The sequence below is a fragment of the Leucoraja erinacea genome, chromosome 13 (genome assembly GCF_028641065.1).
Source record: "Leucoraja erinacea ecotype New England chromosome 13, Leri_hhj_1, whole genome shotgun sequence".
In the NCBI taxonomy this organism is placed as follows: Eukaryota; Metazoa; Chordata; class Chondrichthyes; order Rajiformes; family Rajidae; genus Leucoraja; species Leucoraja erinaceus.
In genome coordinates, this window is record NC_073389.1 from 41,505,862 (window position 1) to 41,525,604 (window position 19,743).

The window sequence follows — 19,743 nt, forward strand, 5'->3', positions numbered from 1 at the left end:
AGTTTACAGTGAAACTGCAGTTGGTAAATATTATCTCTATTTTCTTTAAGATAGTTATAGTAAATTGAATATGCAGGCTAATTTTAGAAGTAGGTATAATTATTGCTTTATATGAAGTACTGTTTCATGGATGACCGTGAAAGCCAAAGAGAGGTACCGTATTTCCCGGCAATGAAGACGCACCTGCGTCGAAGACCAGCCCCCAATTTAAGTTGCTAAATTTTGGAAAAAGGATGGTGGGACATGATCAAGAGTTTGGTTTCGTCCAGGGATCGGCAACATTGCCTACGTGCCTCGGGACTAGCTGCAGTTCCCAGGTCAGATTGCTTGCCCCAGGTCTGGCTGCAGTTTCCAGATTGGTTGCGTGCCCCATGAATGGCTGCAGTTCCCCGGTCTCCTGTGTACCACGGGACTGGCTGCAGTGCCCAGGTTGGCTCGCTTGCCCCAGGATTGGCTGTGACACCCAGGTCAGCTGCGTGCCCTGCGAATGGCTGCAGTTCCCAGGTTGGCTCGCTCGCCTCAAGTCTGGCTGTTGTGCCCAGGTCGGCTCACTTGCCCCGCGAATGGCTGCAGTTCCCAGCTCGGCTTATTGCCCAAGGTCTGGCTGTTGCGCCCAAGGTCAGCTCGCAGGGGGAGGGGGGGAGAGAGAGGGGGGGGGGGGGGGGGGGAGAGAGAGAGATGCAGGTAAATTTAAAATGCATCTAAAATGGCTTTCTATTTCTCACTTGAACTCTGCCTGTCAATTAATTATGCATATATCCCACTGCCTCCACCATCTCCCATAGAAATTATGTAAAAATATGTAATGATGGGTATGCTAGAAAGCCTGTGTATTTTGCTGAACTGAGTTTGTTCAGTAATACCTGAATTGTATGCAGACAATACTAATCATATGAGCTTCCCAATGTGCTCAAAGCCTTCTGGTTTTACATTGATTAATGAACTTCTTACTTCCGGGTATTACGATGCAGGCTGTTTCCAGGAGCTCAGTCATCATTTGCTACAATTTTGTTTTCATTTTTTTTTATTCAACTTCATAAGCAAACTTTTACCAAGTGAAAACAGGGCCTGTGATCAACACTGACAAACAAATGTGTAGGAAATATAAACTTCTGTCCTGGGCCTCCTCCATTGTTAGAGTGAGGCCCAGCGCAAATTGGAGGAACAGCACCTCATATTTCACTTGAGTAGCTTACCACCCGGCAGTATGAGGTATGAACATTGACTTCTCTAACTTCAAGTAGCCCGTGCTTTCCCTCTCTCTCCATCCCCTCCCACTTCCCTGTTCTCCGACCAGTCTTACTGTCTCCAACTACATTTTATCTCTGTACCGCCCATTCCCCTGACATCAGTCTGAAGAAGTGTCTTGATCTGAAATGTCACCTATTCCTTCTCTCAAGAGATACTGCCTGTCCCTCTGAGTTACCCCAGCATTTTATGCCTATCTTCGATTTTAAACCAGCATCTGCAGTTCTTTCTTTCACAAAAAATTGCAGATGCTGGTTGACACAGAATATACGCACAAAATGGTGGAGTAACTCAACAGGACAAGCAACATCTCTGGAGAGAAGGGACGGGTGACGTTTCGAGTTGAAACCTTTCATCAGACTGAATAAGACTGAAGAACGGTCTCAACCCGAAACGTCACCCATTCCTTCTCTCCAGAGATGATGCCTGTCCTGTTGAGTTATTCCACCATTTTGTTTCTATCTTCACTGACAAACAAATGTTAGGCATGATCAGTTTTGTTACATATTGTTTTATGACTCAAGTTAGATACTGCAGAATAGCTCATTGTTCTATTTAGACACCAGATCTACTCGTTCTTTTGACTTGTCAAAACAATTGCAATATTTTTATTTCTTTCTGCTCTCACTTTCCTTTGCTATATTTTGATGGTATCTTATTACTTAGTCTTATGCTGGCTAAAAATGTAACAGGCATCATAAGCCCTTTCTTTAATTCTCTCTAATATTCTTAGCTTCTTTAGTTAACTCTTGATGGATCATTTTTCCAAGGATTTCTAATTTTAACTAGACCAAGTGGGACCCATTGGGCCTCGTCCCCTCAATGCACACGCGGGGGGAGGGGGCGGCCTGTGGCATCACACACATACTAACCACACACACACCCTCCCACACACACCCTTCCACACACACCCTCCCACACACACCCTCCCCACACACACCCTCCCACACACACCCTCCCCAACCACCTCCCACACACACCACCCACACACACACACACACACACACACACACACACACACACACACACACACACACACACACACACACCCACACACACACACCCACACACACACACACACACACACACACACACACACACACACACACACACACACACACACACACACACACACACACACACACACACACACACACACACACACACACACACTAACCACACACACACACACACACACACACACACACCCTCCCACACACACCCTCCCACACACACACCCACACACACACACACACACACACACACACACACACACACACACACACACACACACACACACACACACACACACACACACACACACACACACACACACACACACACACACACACACACACACACACACACACACACACACACACACATGCACACACACACACACTAACCACCCCTATTGAAATTATATTAATATTATTCATTCATTCCTTTTACCCCATTCCACGCCCTATCCACTCACGCATAGCCCCCAACTCGCAGGCACGGCTAGAGAGGGTAGAGGGAGAGGAACACAGAGGCTCAGAGAGGGAAACAGAGGCTCAGAGAGGGAAACAGAGGCTCAGAGAGGGAAAACAGAGAGAGGGAAACAGAGGCACAGGGAGGGACAGAGGCACGGGGGGGGGGGGGGGACAGAGGCACGGGGGGGGGAGGTATGGGGACACAGAGGCCGACACAGAGGCACAGGGGGGGGGGGGCGAGAGGGAGAGGGAGAATGGGGGGGGGGGGGGTGGCAGAGAGGGAGCATGAAGGGGCTGGAGGGGGGGGGTAGTGGCAGAGAGGGGTGGGGTAGAGTTTGAGGGGTGGGTGGGGGGTGCGTCGTCAGAGGGGAGGGCTGGTTCCTAAAGGCTGCAGGCTGCACCCAAGTACAAGGGGAGTGGTCCGGGGGGGGGGGGGGTTGACGTAACTCGCAGCACGAACAAGAAGACAGCGGGGATTTTTTCCAAGGTTTTTCGGCAGCGACGGACTGGACCCGAGAGCTCTAGTACAGGGCCCGACTTGCTCGTTCTTCACCCTCAGAGTGTGCCACAGTCTTCAGCTATGATCTTTAGTATTCAGTCGACATGGCGACTTTGGTATACGGGTGGAGGAGGGAGGGGTGGGAGGTGATGTCAGTCGCAGCACAAGCAGACGGCAGGCAGGCAGATCCATCGTCACGTCATCAGTGAAAAACAGGCATTTTGATTTCAAAGTTTTATTGGATTTGTGAAGATTTTTATCAATAACTAGATTAAAAAATAAAGCACTACATTTTCAGATAAGCCAATTTCAGACTCCAGAGGGTAAATCTCTACCGGAATATGTAAAAATGTTCCCGTTTGCGTGTCGTTTTTTTGAGAAGATGTGAAAACACTCACACTCACACACGCTCAGAGTTTTATAGTTATAAGGATAATAGCATATTCTTTGAGAAATCTTAAATATGTATTTAAATGTTATTTACCATTATATTTAGTTTAATCATATTTCCTATTTCAAATTTCAAGGTACAAACTAAATGAAATTGTTTCTTAATTTCTTTAAATCTTTAAAATCTGTGTAAGCATAAAAAATGAGAGCTTTCGTAAAATGTGCAATTTATTTGTATGAGAAGCTGATTCCATTAGTAATACTGAGCATCGTCCTTTGATGTCTGTGGTACATTCACAATTGGAGCTCAGACCTTGATGCACTGATGCAAGAATCATAGGCTTTTGCACTAAAAACAATTTGTTGGAAGTACTCAAGTCAAGAAACATCTTTGGAGAATTAAATAATTACTCTTTGGAGAACTAGGGTTAGGTGAAAAGCATTTTTCATCCATTGCTCTTATATTTATTGACTTGGACTGACTACCAATTTAACTATTCAATGTTAAAATCCTTATCCTTGTTTTCAAATGACTTGCCCTGCCTACACCACATCCCATGTTTCGCCATTTCCCCAACACATTTGCCAGATTTATGTACTCAATCAATTCTGACATCTTGTTCATTCACTGTTATAATTTCTCAACTATTCATAGCCATGCTTTAAGCTTGCCTCTAGGTTATGGAATTTGTGTTCTGAATCCCTATGTCTTTAACATCTCTACTCCTGTCAAAGAAGGAACTGCAGATGCTGGTTTAAATTGAAGGTAGACACAAAATGCTTGAGTAACTCAGCAGATGAGGCAGTATCTCTGGAGAGAAGGAATGGGCGACGTTTTGCCACGGTAATAATGCTGCATAAGAAGTTGTTGCTTCAAGCAAAGAGTCAGTTGGTAAAACAATCTCAATGTCCACCCTCTGGCATGCTCACAATCTCTCTCGATAAATGAATGATATTGAACATCAAGATCAGTGTAGTCAACATTAAACGTGTTCACTTCTAATTGTGCAGTTGCTGAAAGTGGTTAGACTGAGGACATTCTCATGGGGTATTATTGGCAGAAATATCCAGATTCCAAGTACAGGTAGTTAGTCTCTTCCTTTTGTGGTAGGTATGATTAAAGCTAGTGGTTCTCATTGGTGCATGTTTTACTAGAATGCCATGATTGATCCAAAACTGTTGATATAAAAAGGCAATATCGCCTCATCTCTGCGATTCAGTATATCATCCATATCTAGAGCAAGGCTGTAGTGAAGTTGAAGCACATTTGACTTATTGAAACACAGCTGAAAATCTCTGTGCAGGTGTTGAGTAATTTTGGGTTAATAGCATTTCCCAAATCAATTCCATCACTTCCGTGATGATTTGCTGTATTTATATGTTTAATATACGACAGTGATTTGTTTCTATACTTTAATGGGCCCAACATTTTAAATGTAATTTATTTGTCCTAGTGCTATTACATAAAAGCAGGAACCATTTATCATGAATAAATAGTACGATACTTTATTGTCACATGTGAAAAGTCACAGTGATATTCTTTGGTTTTCATACCCAAGGTAAATACCAAAGGTCTGCAAAGAGTCGCCACGTAAAGGGTGCTGACACTGTAACAAAGTATCCCATGCCAGGTACTCCTTTGTTCTCCTCCTCAATTTAATATCTGAAGCTGAGAGTTCAAGCAGATTTTACCATCGAGTGTCCTGAACACTCAGTTGTGAGTAAACAACTGATGTTTTAGATCATTCTAAAAAATTGGGGAAATCTTTTTTAATTTTGAAATTCTGCAGACTTTATTCTCACTGTGTACTGTTGCTCAGAATAATGTATTATGCTTGTCATTAATAGGAGATGAAAGAAACAAATTTACAGATCAAAACTTATTAACTACAAATACTGATGGGGATTGGAGTCTTCTAATTTGACATTTGACAAAATGAGTTTTGAAAGCAAAATATGTATGCGTATCTTTTAAAATTGGTCTAAACGATAAAAGTGATTATGAATTTTGATTTGTGTTATAAATCTGGGCTGTCACAGCAAGTGAAAAATAAATGATATAAATCAAAATGATGGCTAGTAAAATCGAATGTGCAGATTTATATTAATAGGTACCAAGTTGGAAATACAACTTGACAGTATTTAATTAACAGACTACACAATGGAATTCATTTTGAAACCATTTGGCCTGCAGTAGTGGGTCAGGATTACTAAGAAGAAATGTATGGAAGAAATTCATCGTCTTGACTGTTGTGCACCAAGTTATTAATTCTGCTGAAGAGAACAGAGCAGAACATTTGGGGCTTTTTTTGACATTGCTGGGGATATTAATATCGTTTTGTTGTACCAGTCCTGTCTGGGTAACAGAGGAGATTTATCCCTGTATTCCCGAGGAGGGCAATAAAAGTAATTAATTCAGAATCCAGTTCCACTTTCTGTGAACAAATTGACATTTGAAGTCTTCTTGGCATCCGCATCATCTGGGTCATATTCAAACACAAAATACATAAAATGGTAAAATAATCTCAGGTAGAAAGTAAATAAAACATAATGTATTAAAAATATGAAAGTCTGCTGTGATCTGTAAATGTGCAATACCAGAAACCAAATGAAAAAGTCCATTCAATTCATAAAGAAAATAATCTTTTAAGTACATTCTAAAATCTTTTATGTATTTTTATTATAAGATTGGCTCTTGCAAATGTAACAAATGCATGATTTTTTCTCTCAAGAATCGAGGGTATTCAGACTATTTGAAAACATAACTTTTTCATAAATATCTATTGATAGAAGACATTTCACATTTATTAGGGCCTGTAAACTTAGTATCCAAGATGAATTTTATCACAGGTGATTTTTGTGGCAAAGCAAAATTCAATTATTTTTAAATTGGTATTTTTATGTGTACTGTTGACTATGTACATTTTTGTAGGCAGTCTTTTATAATCCTTCTGCCACCCATATTTGGTCTTTGTGCTCCTAACACAGCAACTCAGTGTTTGTGTTTTCCAGGATGCTGCTGGTTCTGTTTTGAGTAGATACAAGTCAAGGATTTCTTTGAGCTGATGACGATGTTAAAATGTTTGTGATCTAAGCTACTTAAAGCATTCCTCTTCTCACTGAAGTTTTAGTATCTCGGTGTCAGTCAATTGGATGAAATATATCAGTGTAATACTTTTCTGCAGACTTTAGCGTGGGAGAGGATTTTGACATTGGTTCCTCCAGTGGATTTGTTGGCTTTTGCCGAGACAAATCTGCTGGTACCTCTCTGGTTTTAAGAAGCCTTGTGTAGTAACCCACACCTTTGACACATGTAGGGCAGGCAGTGACAGGTTTGAGTTCTTGATCTTAGAACAATCATCAGCTGAGTAAAAGATATTCTCATATACTGGAGTGAGCTTATTAATGTTGCTTCATTGAGCAATCACATCTGAGATATGGAAACATCTACATTTTCTAGGATTTTATTAATGTATTGTGATTGTTGGATGGTGTTTTGCAGTGCAGATGGCTTTTAGAGCATCTATTCTTTGGGGAGGCTGTTCAAAAGACTGGCCACTTCCCTCCTGCACAATGAGCTGGTGACAACAACAACCTGGAGCTGTATTTCTGAAAGCAGACATAAGTGTGTTTTTGTGTATGGGAGCTTGTGTGTGGTAGCTTGAGGGCTCAGGGTGTAGTGCCCAATGTTCTGAAGTAAAGACAACAAGGTTGAACAATCCTTTTTTCTGTCGATTCTGGTAGGGAGTTAGTTGAAGGTAAGGTGCAATGTTGTGGTGAGGCAGATTGAGAAGGTAAGAGTAATAAAAACACAAAAAAAACACCATCCAAAGGATGGGGCTCGGTGGAGGCTGCTGGCACCAGCTGTACAATGGCGGCACAACCTGTTTCAGCAGCGTGTGTTTTTTAGTTTTTGTGGTAGCTTGAGGGCTCAGGGTGTTTTTTTGAATTTTTTTCTGTCGAGTATGTTTTAAAGTATGCAATTTTGAGGCAGATTGAATGTTTTTTACCATCCAAAGGATGGTGGGGGGGGGGGGCAGCCCTGTCAGGGCGTTAAATTTTTTTAGTATGTTTTTTATGTTTTTAATGTTTCTTTGCCGCCGCCCTCCATGGAGAGGCGACTTTTTCCAGGTCGCCTACCCGTGGCCTTATAGCAAGGATCGGCGCCGCCTTTCCCGGAGACGCGCCCGGGGCTTCAGCGGCGGGCGCAGCATGGACTGTCGGCGTGGAGTGGGCGAGCCCTCTCTGGGACTCGCTGGAGGGGAGCGCTCCGTTTCTCTGGCCCGGGGCAGCCGGCAGCCTGAAGCCGCGGTCTGCAGAGTTTCAGCTGGCGCGGCGTCCGCAGCCCGGGATCCCTCGTGGGGGACCTGGGGGAAGAAGAAGCCATCACTGCCGGCCCGCGGCCAACTTCTACCGCGGGCGCGGTGGCGACTTACCATCACCCCTGGAGGGGCGCTTCGACCGCCGGCCCTGCGGTCTGCGGTGCTTCTGGCTGCGGCGCGGCGGGAACTTTAAACTTTAAATCTTCGACCAACGGCCTGAGGCCTACACCAACTTAAAGCCGCGGTCTCCGGTGGGGAAGAGCCGACTCTGGACTTACCTGGATTTGTACCTTGTCCTTTTACCATCTGGACGCCCGCAGCAACGGCTGCGGAGGGTTGAGGTCCCGACCACGGGGGAAAATGGAGGAGGACTGGCCAAATTGTGTGCCTTCCACCACAGTGATGAATGCTGTGGTGGATGTTTATGTTAAATTTTTTATTGTGTTTTTGTGTGTGTTCTTTACAATTGTACCGATGTTGACATATTCATTTCACTTGCACATGTGCAATGTGACAAATAAACCGTATTGTATTGTGTTGTATTGTATATCAGAGCCTTGTTTGATCTTAGTCTGCATTAAGATCAGGTCTTTCAAGGACTGTTGGTTAAAGTCATAAAGGGCCTGTCCCACGAGCATGCAACTCCATGCGGCAAGCGCGACCTAAAGGGCCGGTCCTACCAGTATGCACCTGCATGCGGCAAGCGCGACCAAACCAGAAGCGGGGGCCGCGCGGAGGTCGAGTGAGTAACATGAAGTTCGAGCGAAGTCTGCGGGAAGTTGCCGCGCAGAATTTTTGAACACAGTTTTTCGGAGCCCCGCGCGATGTCAGGTCCAGCAGCGCACAACTCCATACGGCTCCGGCGATTGAAGTAGGACCGCCCCCGCGAGGCCGTATGCCTCAAGCGACCCCGTTAGGTCGTGCTTGCTGCTGGTGGGACCGGCCCTTTGGGTCGGGCTTGCGGCATGGAGTCGCATGCCCGTGGGACAGGCCCTTAACTTGCTTGTGATTGTGTAGCAGAGGTCGAAGAGATTAATTTTTGAGGCAATGAAATTTTGATACACAAATGTTATTGCAATACCAGAAAAGTATACAGTCATACTAATAAAAAGCAGCAAAAACCAACACAACATATTAGTTATAATATTAAAATATATTTGATAATACATCTATGGAATACACATTAGATTTTCAACATCAGCAGATTTGTTCCAAAGAATGATGGCATTCTACTTTGGTCTTTAATTAGAAATTGAGTAACATTCAATTAACAATTCAATTATTTTATACATACACATTTTCAAATAAATTTTATATTTTGTATGAAATATCCTATTCAAGTTGTGATAGTTGCTGCATTTGGGTGGTTTGCAGACTCCCGCACGACAACTCATACAATTTCGTTCAGCCTCACTGCCCGAATGGTTTGCACTTCATGTGCGTCAGCGACTAAGAAATGGTTGTGGGTAAATGCCTTTCTAACTCTTGTATTCTCAATTATGGATCATTGGTTAAAAACTGGTTGTATTAACCGCATAAAAGAGAGCAATAAGAAAGATAGAAGTAACCGCAGACAACGAGAAAACGTCAATATATCTGGACCATGTGAATGTAATTAAATTGAGAAGGATGAGCTACCTGACACCTCTAAAGGACCAACTAAAAAGATAGCCAAGAAACTTCGTAAGTATGATGGAAATTACTTGAAAAATGGATTTTCGCGGACTGGAGATGATGAACTGGCTCCATTATGTGTCATTTGTCATGAAATTTTAACAAATGAGAGCATGAAGCCTTCCAACTTAAAGCACCATTCCGAATTGAAACATATCGAATACAGACAAATCTGTGGAATTTTCCAAGAATAAACTTAAAGATTTAAAAAAAACCTCAGAAAAGAATGTGGGGCCTGAAGTGAGAATTTAAAAAAGCCTTACTAGCCTCATAAATGGTGTCGCTCTTAATAGCGAAAAATGGCACACCTGCGACAATTGGCAAAACTTTGGTCAAGCCTGCTGCAAAGATAGTGGCAGAAGTAATGATTGGAGATGACGCAAAAAGGTTTTTTGATCGTATTTGTCTCTCAAATAATACTGTTCATCAAAGAATCACCAAAATGGCTGATAATATAAAACATATTATTATCCAACATCCATCAGAATTGTTATTATGCATTACAGGCAGACAAATCCACTGACATTGCGAATTTTGTAAACGTTTTGGTGTTTGTTAGGTATGAAAAAGACCAAAAGCTTCATAACGACCTTTTATTTTGCCAACCGAGGCCAGAACATACGACTGGAGAAGAAATCTTTAACATTATGGATGAATTTATGCAACAAAACAAACTTGACTGGAAGCATTGTGTTGGAATAAGCAAAGACTTATTTGGCCATAGTCGGATCTAAAAAAGGGCTTGTTTCAAGGATCAAGAATATCGCACCAGATGCAAAATCGACACATTGTTGCATACACAGAGAAGCTTTGGCTACAGATATGATGTCTGCAGCCCCCAAAGCAGTGAATATCATAAATTATATTAAAGGACATCCGTTAAATGCCCGACGTTTCTCACAACTGTGTGAAGAAATGAGTAGTAATCATACCCAACTTATTTTCTGTACAGAGGTTTGTTGGCTTTATCGTGGAAAAATGTTGACTCGTTTATTTGAACTCCGGAATTAACTACTGGTTTTTCTTAATGAAAACTTCGATTTGAAAGAATGTTTTCAAGACTGGTGCTGGCTCTGTCAATCAGCATATCTGGCAAACATAGTTTCTGTTTTAAATAATCTTAATTTGTCCTTACAAGGCAAGGAAATTTCTATATTTCACATTCAAGATAAGGTGAGCACCACAGTGGCTAAATTGTGGCAAAAGTGAGTTGTTAATGGAGAAGTGGACTATTTTCCATCTCCATGAATTACAGACGAGTTCGAGCGAACATATTGAAGACGGTGTGATGATTATTATAATACAGTATTTACAGAGTTTATAGATGAATCTAGAAAAGTATCATAGATATTGAGTAGATAAGATACCCATTCAACATAAATCAGTGCCAAAAGAGTACATTTATCTCGTTTATCTCATAATACATCTAGTTGCTAAACTAATCCCATAATATGAAATGAATATGTCTTAAGCACAGCGAGTTTTTTCCAAATGTTGGTTTTGTATATGCCTTTCCGCAACAACTTCTGCCAGCCATATACATCTGGCATTTTGTCAGATTAAAAAATAATATTATAATAATGTAATATTGGGAAAGGCTGCACTGGGTCTTGTGTTTAGACTCCTTTTACTTTGTCATTATTATAAAGCTGAATTACATATTTTTTCAAAAGAAGGTGTGGCAATGTTTTTATTTTAGCACTATTCAAGGGAGTACAGCCCCCAAATTAATTTGGCTCATTTTCTGAAAATTATTTTAATTGAATGAATAGTAAAGTTGTATTGGAATATTTGTAGCATATAATTTAAACTATTTACACAAGCGAGAACTTGCATAAAAAATTGTCAAATCAAATTTTCAGATGTAAGCATATTGGTAGAAAGGTACAGCTGTGACAAATGGTCCAAAATGTAGCCAGTGCTTGCCAGAGATATGGAAGTAATTTCAAAGAATGAAAATCATTAAAAGAACAGATAGCTTTAAACTGGTGTGATCAAGATAGAATACTGTTTCTTTATTGCTATTATTATTTTGCATTCAAAAAAATGTAATTAGATGATGATCGTTTTAAAAATGTGCGTTCTTGATCATTTTTACAAATACAGCTTGAGTTGAATTTCCTGGGCAGACAGTTGCTTGTTTTTATATAGTGCTTTTTACATTGGCAAAATACCTGAAGGCATTTAAAAGGCATTATCAAAAAACACTTGGCTTATTGATTTTGTTTTTATGCCTGTTGGCGTTAAGCAATCAATCATTGGCTTCAGTCAGTTTGAAGAAGGGTCTTGACCCGAAGCGTCACCCATTCCTTCTCTCCAGAGATGCAACCTGTCCCCCTGAGTTACTCCAGCATTTTACCTTCAATTTAAACCAGCATCTGCAGTTTCCTACACGCTTCAGTCAGTTTGTTCTCTTTGCTGATTTCTTGGCCACAAGAGCATGAGCATCAAAAAGGTAATATGTCCCAAGGGATTTTAAAATAATCATCTGTGATTTCTATTCCTGATTATCAACAGAACATTTTGAAAGAAGTACATTTTGGGGGGGGGGGGGGGGGGGGGGTAGATGTGTCTTCTGTCTTTGTCAGACTGCAGGTGGGGTAAGAGTAAACTTTTCTCACATCTGCAAAAAATAATTGGAATATTTGTACTGAATTCTATTTTCAATGTTTATTTTTCATAGGAGCTGCTTTGAAGTATTTCTATATTGTAGAGAGGAGGAATCGTCAAAAGAGTTTTGGAAAGAATTTTTAAAAACTATTCAGGTAACATCTACAATTCCTTTTCTTGTAACTAATGTTAACGATGGTTAATCAGGGCTCTCACTTAACTTTTTCTCTGTTTCCAGCCGGGCAACCTAGGCAGCTTTTTAGGTTACCAAATTACAGTTTAGGAGGTCATTTAAGATGACGTGTGCGATAATATGCTCGGACGAAGTGCGTAGTTACCAATAGAAATTATTTACATATTTCTGCTTCAAATAAAGTCACAAACAAAACATATTCACCAATCAAGACATGATATATACCACAATATTCACACAAGTTCTGTTATCCCACTTTCCTCACCCACTCGCTACACATTAGGGGCAATTTTACAGAGACAAGTTAACCTACAAAGCCAAAGCGTCTTTGGGATGTGGGAGGAAACCAACACGTTTGCAGGGAGAATTTTAAATCTCTAAGTGACACTATGTCCCCCTTTACAGCTACTGTATGCTTTAATTCAGTTCAAGACTATAGGGCTGTACATTGGCCATAAAGTTGCTGCCCAAAAGTGCAGAGACCCGGAATTGATCCTGAATATGGGTGTTGTCTGTATGGAGTTTGCTCCTTTCCCCTTTGATTGCATAGGTGCTCTTGTTTCCTTCCACATTCCAAAGGTGTGCAGGAACCTTTTTCAGACCCAACCCAAAACGTAATATTTTCCTGTTATCCAGAGATTCTGTCTGACTTGTTGAGTTACTCCAGCTTTTTGTGTCCATCATCAGTTTATACCAGCATCTGCAGTTCCTTCCTGCAGGATGTGCAGGCCATGGCAGTGTGCATGTGCAAAGCGGCCGACAATGCCAGCGGATGAGGAGCGGGCGGAGAGCGGACAGAGAGTGACAAAGAGAGATAGAGAGGGGGGCCCGCTCAGAGTTGAACATTAGGTGTCCCGGGTGCTTGCCTAGCCAGGCAAAATGGCGCGGCTTTTAGGTTGCCCGGCGGGACTTTAGGTCACCATTGGCACCCGGGCAACCATTAATTTCGAGCCCTGTTAATATTTTTAAGACAAAAATTAAACAATATATTTTTATAGCTGCTGAATTTCAGATTCATTGTTTTCATTTATTTTTAGTACCACTTTTGTATTAAAATGAATGTAAATTTGATCCTATTTTGCAATTGCTATTAACATTTTATTTTATTCTCCATTGCAGGAATGTTATGTTGTTTTACAGGAGGACTTAAATACAGAACTTGATGTACTTATCAGGATGAGTAAAAATGGAGGACCATGGCAAAATCCAGTTCTGATGTCCATCCTTAACCAAGAGTTAGTTACTCAGGAATTAGGTACAGTAATTGATGTTTGGCATATTGGGTAGTTTCCCAAGTTATCAGTAGTTTTCATTTTCTTCTTTCCCTCAAAATATTGAGTATTTTAATCTAGAACCACTAATCCCTTGTTTCTAGCCCCTGTCTATCACCACCTATAAAATCCAGAAGAATGCTGAGATTGTATTGGCATAATCTTTACAGATTCTTACCCTGTGGTTACACTTTTCACATCCTCTCTGTTTTTTGTGAAGTATTTACCAAGGAATGTTTTAGGTCATTACTCACACTCCAAGTGCTCAATGTGGCTGTCTCAATGCAGAGATGTCAGGGATAGAATTCCCAGGCTATGATACCAGTAAAATGTTTGGGGCTATCAATGTGGGTTATCCAGAAGAGACCTGGGGTTCCATCTTCCAACCTTCAATTTGAGAAGTGGAAAGCTGTGCTTTTATTTTGAATACATGTTAGCTTTTGCATGGAAATTCCAACATAGTTTCAATAAATGCTCTCATCTGCTGTGCATAGTGCACCAGCCTGGTCTGCTTCTACCTTTTCCCATCATCCATTTGCTCTGGCATACACCCTGTATTATTGGTGCAACAGCTCATTGCATTGGTCTGATACAATATTGGAAGTTATTTCAGCCTTTTAGTGTGTTGTCGGGGCCTTTTCCCTTTTCCAACATTTGGCCTCAGTGTGTGTCACTGTCAAAGGCTCCGAAACAGGTTTGTTGAAAAACATTAATGAAAAACTTTGGATGTTTTTGGATTGGACAAATAACTCTTGAGGGAGATAGAAATGTATTTTAATTTACAGAATTAAAGTTTCAACAGAAAACGTGATTTAAAGATGGTGGAACGCAGTACCGAGACTCCAGCAATGAGCCTGATGTGCATCGATATCCAATGCTGTAAATGTTACCCATGGCACAAAGGTCAGACTTTAGAGCCAGGAACTGAGAAAAATTGGACTGGAAGCAGTTTGCACCTGCAGAAAGAAGCATTCCGAAGATCTCCAATACCAAATCTCTGATTTTTTTATTTTATTTGAATGTCCTTGATTCCATCCCACAATATGCTATCTGCTATAATCCCATAGTATCCACGACTACCAAGAACCCAAGGTCATCTGACAGCTTAAAAAAATATAATGTTTTCAGAGCAGATGGAAATATCTGTTGAAGTAATGAAACAAGGCAGAGAAACACCTGGTATGAATTCATGTACTCCTGCTTTATCTAAGAAAATAAGAACATACCTGGCGATCTCAAAGATGTGGAATTATGTTTGTGGATAATATCTGATGTCTGCCACCCTTGGGCTTTTTCAAAGGTTTCACACTAAGCATCAGGAACATGGATAACGTGCCCTCAGAAGAATATAAATCCCATTCCATTGTCTCCAGTGTGCCTGCAACAAGTATACAGGGGCAGTGGGAAATGCTGAATTGGATATACAACATCCTATCTGCACTTACTTGCACTGGCAATTACTGCTTGCCCAATCTGAGCACAGACTGAACATCGCATGACTCATCTGCCACATCAGAACCAAGTGTAGGCAAATCATTCTCAGCTCCAAGAGATCACCTCGGACTGGTGTTTCTTAATTTTGCTGGGGGATATATAACAGTATCTTATTAGATATGCCTCTTTAATCAAGTTTGTTCTTATTGTTCAAGCCACCATTGCTGTTAATGGAAGTGAACAAATTGCTTATCAAAAGCTTATTTACATTATTGCTAATGCTAATTTATTTGATGCCAAGGTCTTCTTACATTGCCTTCTTGCATTGAAATTAAGTGGTAAATGTACTTGTTGAATGGGACATTTAGTTGAAGTCAAGTTATCTTGCTACCACGAGAAACCTAGTCATATTTCATCTTTTCAGTATAAACAAATCTATCATTAAGATTCAGTGTACAAGGGGTGCATTAGGCTAAAGGGAGAATAGAGAGTTGTGATTAATAACAAATAAAGCAAATTGCTATTTTTGGTGTTTACACTGATGTAATTATTTATATTGGGTATTTTGGATAGGTTTTGCTATGTATCCATCAATTATTTTTTTTAATTTAAACCAGTCTGACTTTTCTAAACGCCGGCATTCATTAATTGCGCCATTAAAATGCCATCCACTTTAAAAAATATATGTCTATATTCCTGGAAATAAGGTAGATGTGGAAAGGGAAAGACAGTGTAAAGCTAACAATTTGGAAAACCAACAATTAAATATTAAATTAACACAACATAAACATTTTCCAGCTATTAAGTCCCAAAGTAAAGATTGTTGACATTATAGATTATTGTCATACATGCCAAGGATCGGAATTCCTTATTCATATGAAGCTCATGGAGTAAGCAGTATACATACAATGATAAATGCAACCAATACAACCACGAGTACAAAACAGCAGATTGGTGCAAGATTGTAGTGGACGAGGACATTAAAGTACAATAATGGAATAACCCAAGGTCGAGTTGAGGGTAGGAGTAAGTAGTGGCGTATCTGAAGAGGCGTTTGGTTCAGGACTTAGATAGCAGTGGAGAAAAAGCTATTCTTAAGTCTGGCGTCCAAGCTTTCAAGCTTCCATCAGGTAGGAGAGAGAAAAGGAAATGGCCAAAGTTGCAGACACCCTCAACAGTACTTCCAGGCTTCATGATACAACGTACTATGAAGATAACTAGATGGAAGAAAGGGACGAGCTATTGACATATTCAGTGTTGATTACTGAAAAGTAGATACAATATTGAAAAGATTTGGTACTGGCTTATTATAGTAATATGTACAGAGATAAAGTGGAAAAACTATACATACTTTATGTATAAACTAAATGTATATACTATATGTATATACGTGCTATACATGAATACAATCGAGCCATATACAACAGATAGTGAGTGCAAAGAGAAAAATACCTGTGCTGAATATACCTGCAGTGGATCAAGGAAATTGGGCAGTGGAAAATACCAGTGTGCAGAATATAGCTATAGTGAATCGAGGGTCTCTGGGAGGCTGGGGTTAATGTGCATTGTCACCAGTCTCTCAAAGCTGGATGCTAGAATGAGTGGACGTAATTCATTGAAGCCCACTACCTAACTTGCTTTGGCACTGGGATGATAGTGGTCTTCTTGAAGCACGCGGGGATCTTTAAATGGAGCTGAGAGGTTCAATAAAATTGAATCTGAATCTGAGAATATGTCTGATTAGTCAATGGTGCTTTATTGTCACATGTGCAAAGTGCAAATGCTCAGAGATAATTATTTTCTTACAAACAGTCCAGTAGAGTATCATCATTCCATCCCCGAATAGCAGTTTTACAAAAATGATCCATTGAGCCTGCATGCAAGAGGTGCCATGTTTGGCATAATTTTCCAAGTTCAGTTTCGCTCCAGTTATCAAGACGTGCCTGATTCAGGCAAGCCCCAGGCTGCTGTGGGGCTCCAGTCTTTGCATTCGCTTAGTTGACAGCTGACGTCGTCTCCTCGCCTATCCACCTTTGTGCCCTGTGGGAACCTCCTGCAGCCGAACTCGAAGGCGCGATCGGCCAGACCCCAGTTCTCTTCTACTGGCCTCTTCTCTCCCGTCGCTTCTGTCATCATCACCGGCTCCATCCTCCCGGTCTTTGGTGTTCGGAGGATGAGCGGCGGTGGCTCGTTGGGCTCCCCCCTTCCAGGCTGCGTTCTCTGAGCCTGGGCCAGCTCGGTAGCTACCCCCTGCAGGCCACAAACTGCGCCTGGTCTTCCATTTGTTGATGCTCCGCGACAGGTCTTTTATTCAACTGTGCCCCGCGCCAACTTCCCTGAAGGATGCCTTCAGCCGCACGTGACGCCCTAGCATTGAGCTTCTCTTAATAGTTAATGTCCTGCCAGCTGGTCCACCCAGGTCCTGAAAATGCAGGCCAATTGCTCTGTGGTTTCACTCTCAGGCCAATCTGACCATTGCTACAAGTGTAGCCGAGGCTGATGGAGCAGATGCTGTCCTTCCACTGCCCTTCTATTTAAGTGACCAAAGAATGCATTGAGCTCATCAGGAAGGGACACATTGCTGTCAGCGATATTGCCCAACTTCACTTTGTAGCCCAAACCAAGGGTGTTCATGTGGTTGGTCACCTTGGAACTCTAGCTTGCTCCAGAATTTCTCCTTGGCAAGCTTGATTGCTGCGATGGAATTGCTATATCAAAACCATAGTTTCACTATAAGTGAGTAACATTTGATCAACTTGATGCATTTGCAGCCCAAGGAAGACGAAACGCATTGTGAAATTAAAATTCTCACTTTAAAGAAGTTTATATAAAACATAGAAAATAAACATTGAATCTATCTCAAAGAAATTCTGAATCTTTGTTTGATGGCCAACGGCATTCGCCATTTTGGGATTATATTTTTAATTTGGTCACTCCGAAAACGACAGCTGTATAATTGCAGGCACAAAATCAAAACAGACACAAGTCGGGAAAGCTTAGCAAAGCATTCCCTGAAAGAGTTCTAACTATGCACTCTTTTGGGAAAACCCAGATATTTCACTAAAACCAAGTTAATGTTTAAATGTTCCGTTGAAAATTACCTGGATTTACAACATTGATTACTGCCATGCAAATAAAAGAGCAAACTCTATTCTGGCCATAGCTATTCAATTTATCAAAGTATGTGTTTAGTTAAATATATTTAAGATTTATTTTTAAACAATATTATAAGAATTTTAAAATGCTTTGTCAGTACCGTAGAAGGGGATAGAATTATTAATATTTGTTTGTTCCTGATAAACCATGATTTCATTCAACTAATTATGTTTTGAAAAATTATACCATTGATTTAAAGTAATTGTGAGAATCTAGGTGTGTAATTTTATAAACCCAAAATGATGTCCCTGGGATGGGTCAAGGGTAATGTCATAATGGTCATTTGCAGTTCGAACAATCCTAGAAGTGTTCCTTCCAGTGGACATTAACTGCATCTCTGCACCTGAATAATTTATCCCCATTCTTGGTGCTCATTAGGCTGGTGGGATGTTTGGGCTGTAGATGGTCTTGACAGCCCTGAATAACCTGTCATGGTCATCAGCAAGTTGCACAGCATCATGTGCTCTCTCCATCCAGCATGTGTTCCTTAGGTTTTCTATTGAATCTCCGGTTTCTGGTATTTGTAGGATTGTTTCTTTTCGCACAAAATGGTTGAACCTACAATCCAGGAGGGCCTTGCCTTTACAATAAATTAACATCTTGATCTCCCGAACACTCTCCTCAAACCATTCTTAATTATTTGTGGTGAAGAAGCTAGGACTCGCTGCAGGTGCTAATTATGACAGACTTCAGGGCAGCCCAAAGACTCTGGACACTGGCTACTATAATCAGAGATTCAGATTGTTAGTGAGATGCTGTCTGATAAAAGTTACTATCATTGTGTACGTGATCTGATTGTGGTAGCACTCTGTGATGCTGATGCTTTGAGGCCACATTGACACATGAAGTTATATTGGGCGAAAGATAGACAAAGAATAAAGCTGGAGTAACTCAGTTGGTCAGGCAGCATCTCTAGAATAGGTGATGTTTTGGAGTGAGACACTTCACATTGAGAGTCAGGGAAAAGAAAAACGAGAGACGTAGAAGGTGCATAGAACAAATTAATGGAAGATATGCAAAAAGCAACGGTGCTCAAGGAAAGGTGGAGCCCACAATGGTCCATTGTTGTCTGTGGGGTAGGTGATGCTCAACACGACGGCAGTGAAACTAGTACGACGATTAAGGTGGAGGTGATAAAACTGCAGCAGAATATGAGGTGCTGTTCCTCCAATTTGCGTTTGGCCCCTCTCTGGAAATGGAGGAGGCACAGGACAAAAAGTTCAGTGTGGGATTGGGAAGGGGAGTTAAATTGTTTGGAAAACGGGAGATCAGCCATATTACTCTGGTGTCCACCATGGCTCCCAAAGCAAACTATTTATTCTGAGCTCCATCACAGAAAGCAATTACATGTCAGAGATGGGTGAAGATGCAAGGATGTAGCATCTACGAATCCTTTGACCTCTGCTTAAAAATTTGTGAAGACGCATTGGGCATGGTATTGAGAACCTGACGTCCATGCCAGAGGAGCACA

General features: G+C 41.2%; 1 protein-coding gene across 2 annotated transcripts in view; it reads left to right on the plus strand.

The window, feature by feature from the left end:
* The window catches only part of LOC129702935 (zinc finger protein 654-like), a 56,077-nt gene that overhangs the window by 20,886 nt on the left and 15,448 nt on the right, over positions 1–19,743 (plus strand). For both annotated transcript variants that reach the window (XM_055645036.1, XM_055645038.1), the window contains exons 3-4: positions 12,292–12,373; positions 13,531–13,666. In XM_055645036.1, the coding sequence (XP_055501011.1) occupies positions 12,292–12,373; positions 13,531–13,666 (218 nt within the window). The remainder of the gene's footprint in view (positions 1–12,291; positions 12,374–13,530; positions 13,667–19,743) is intronic.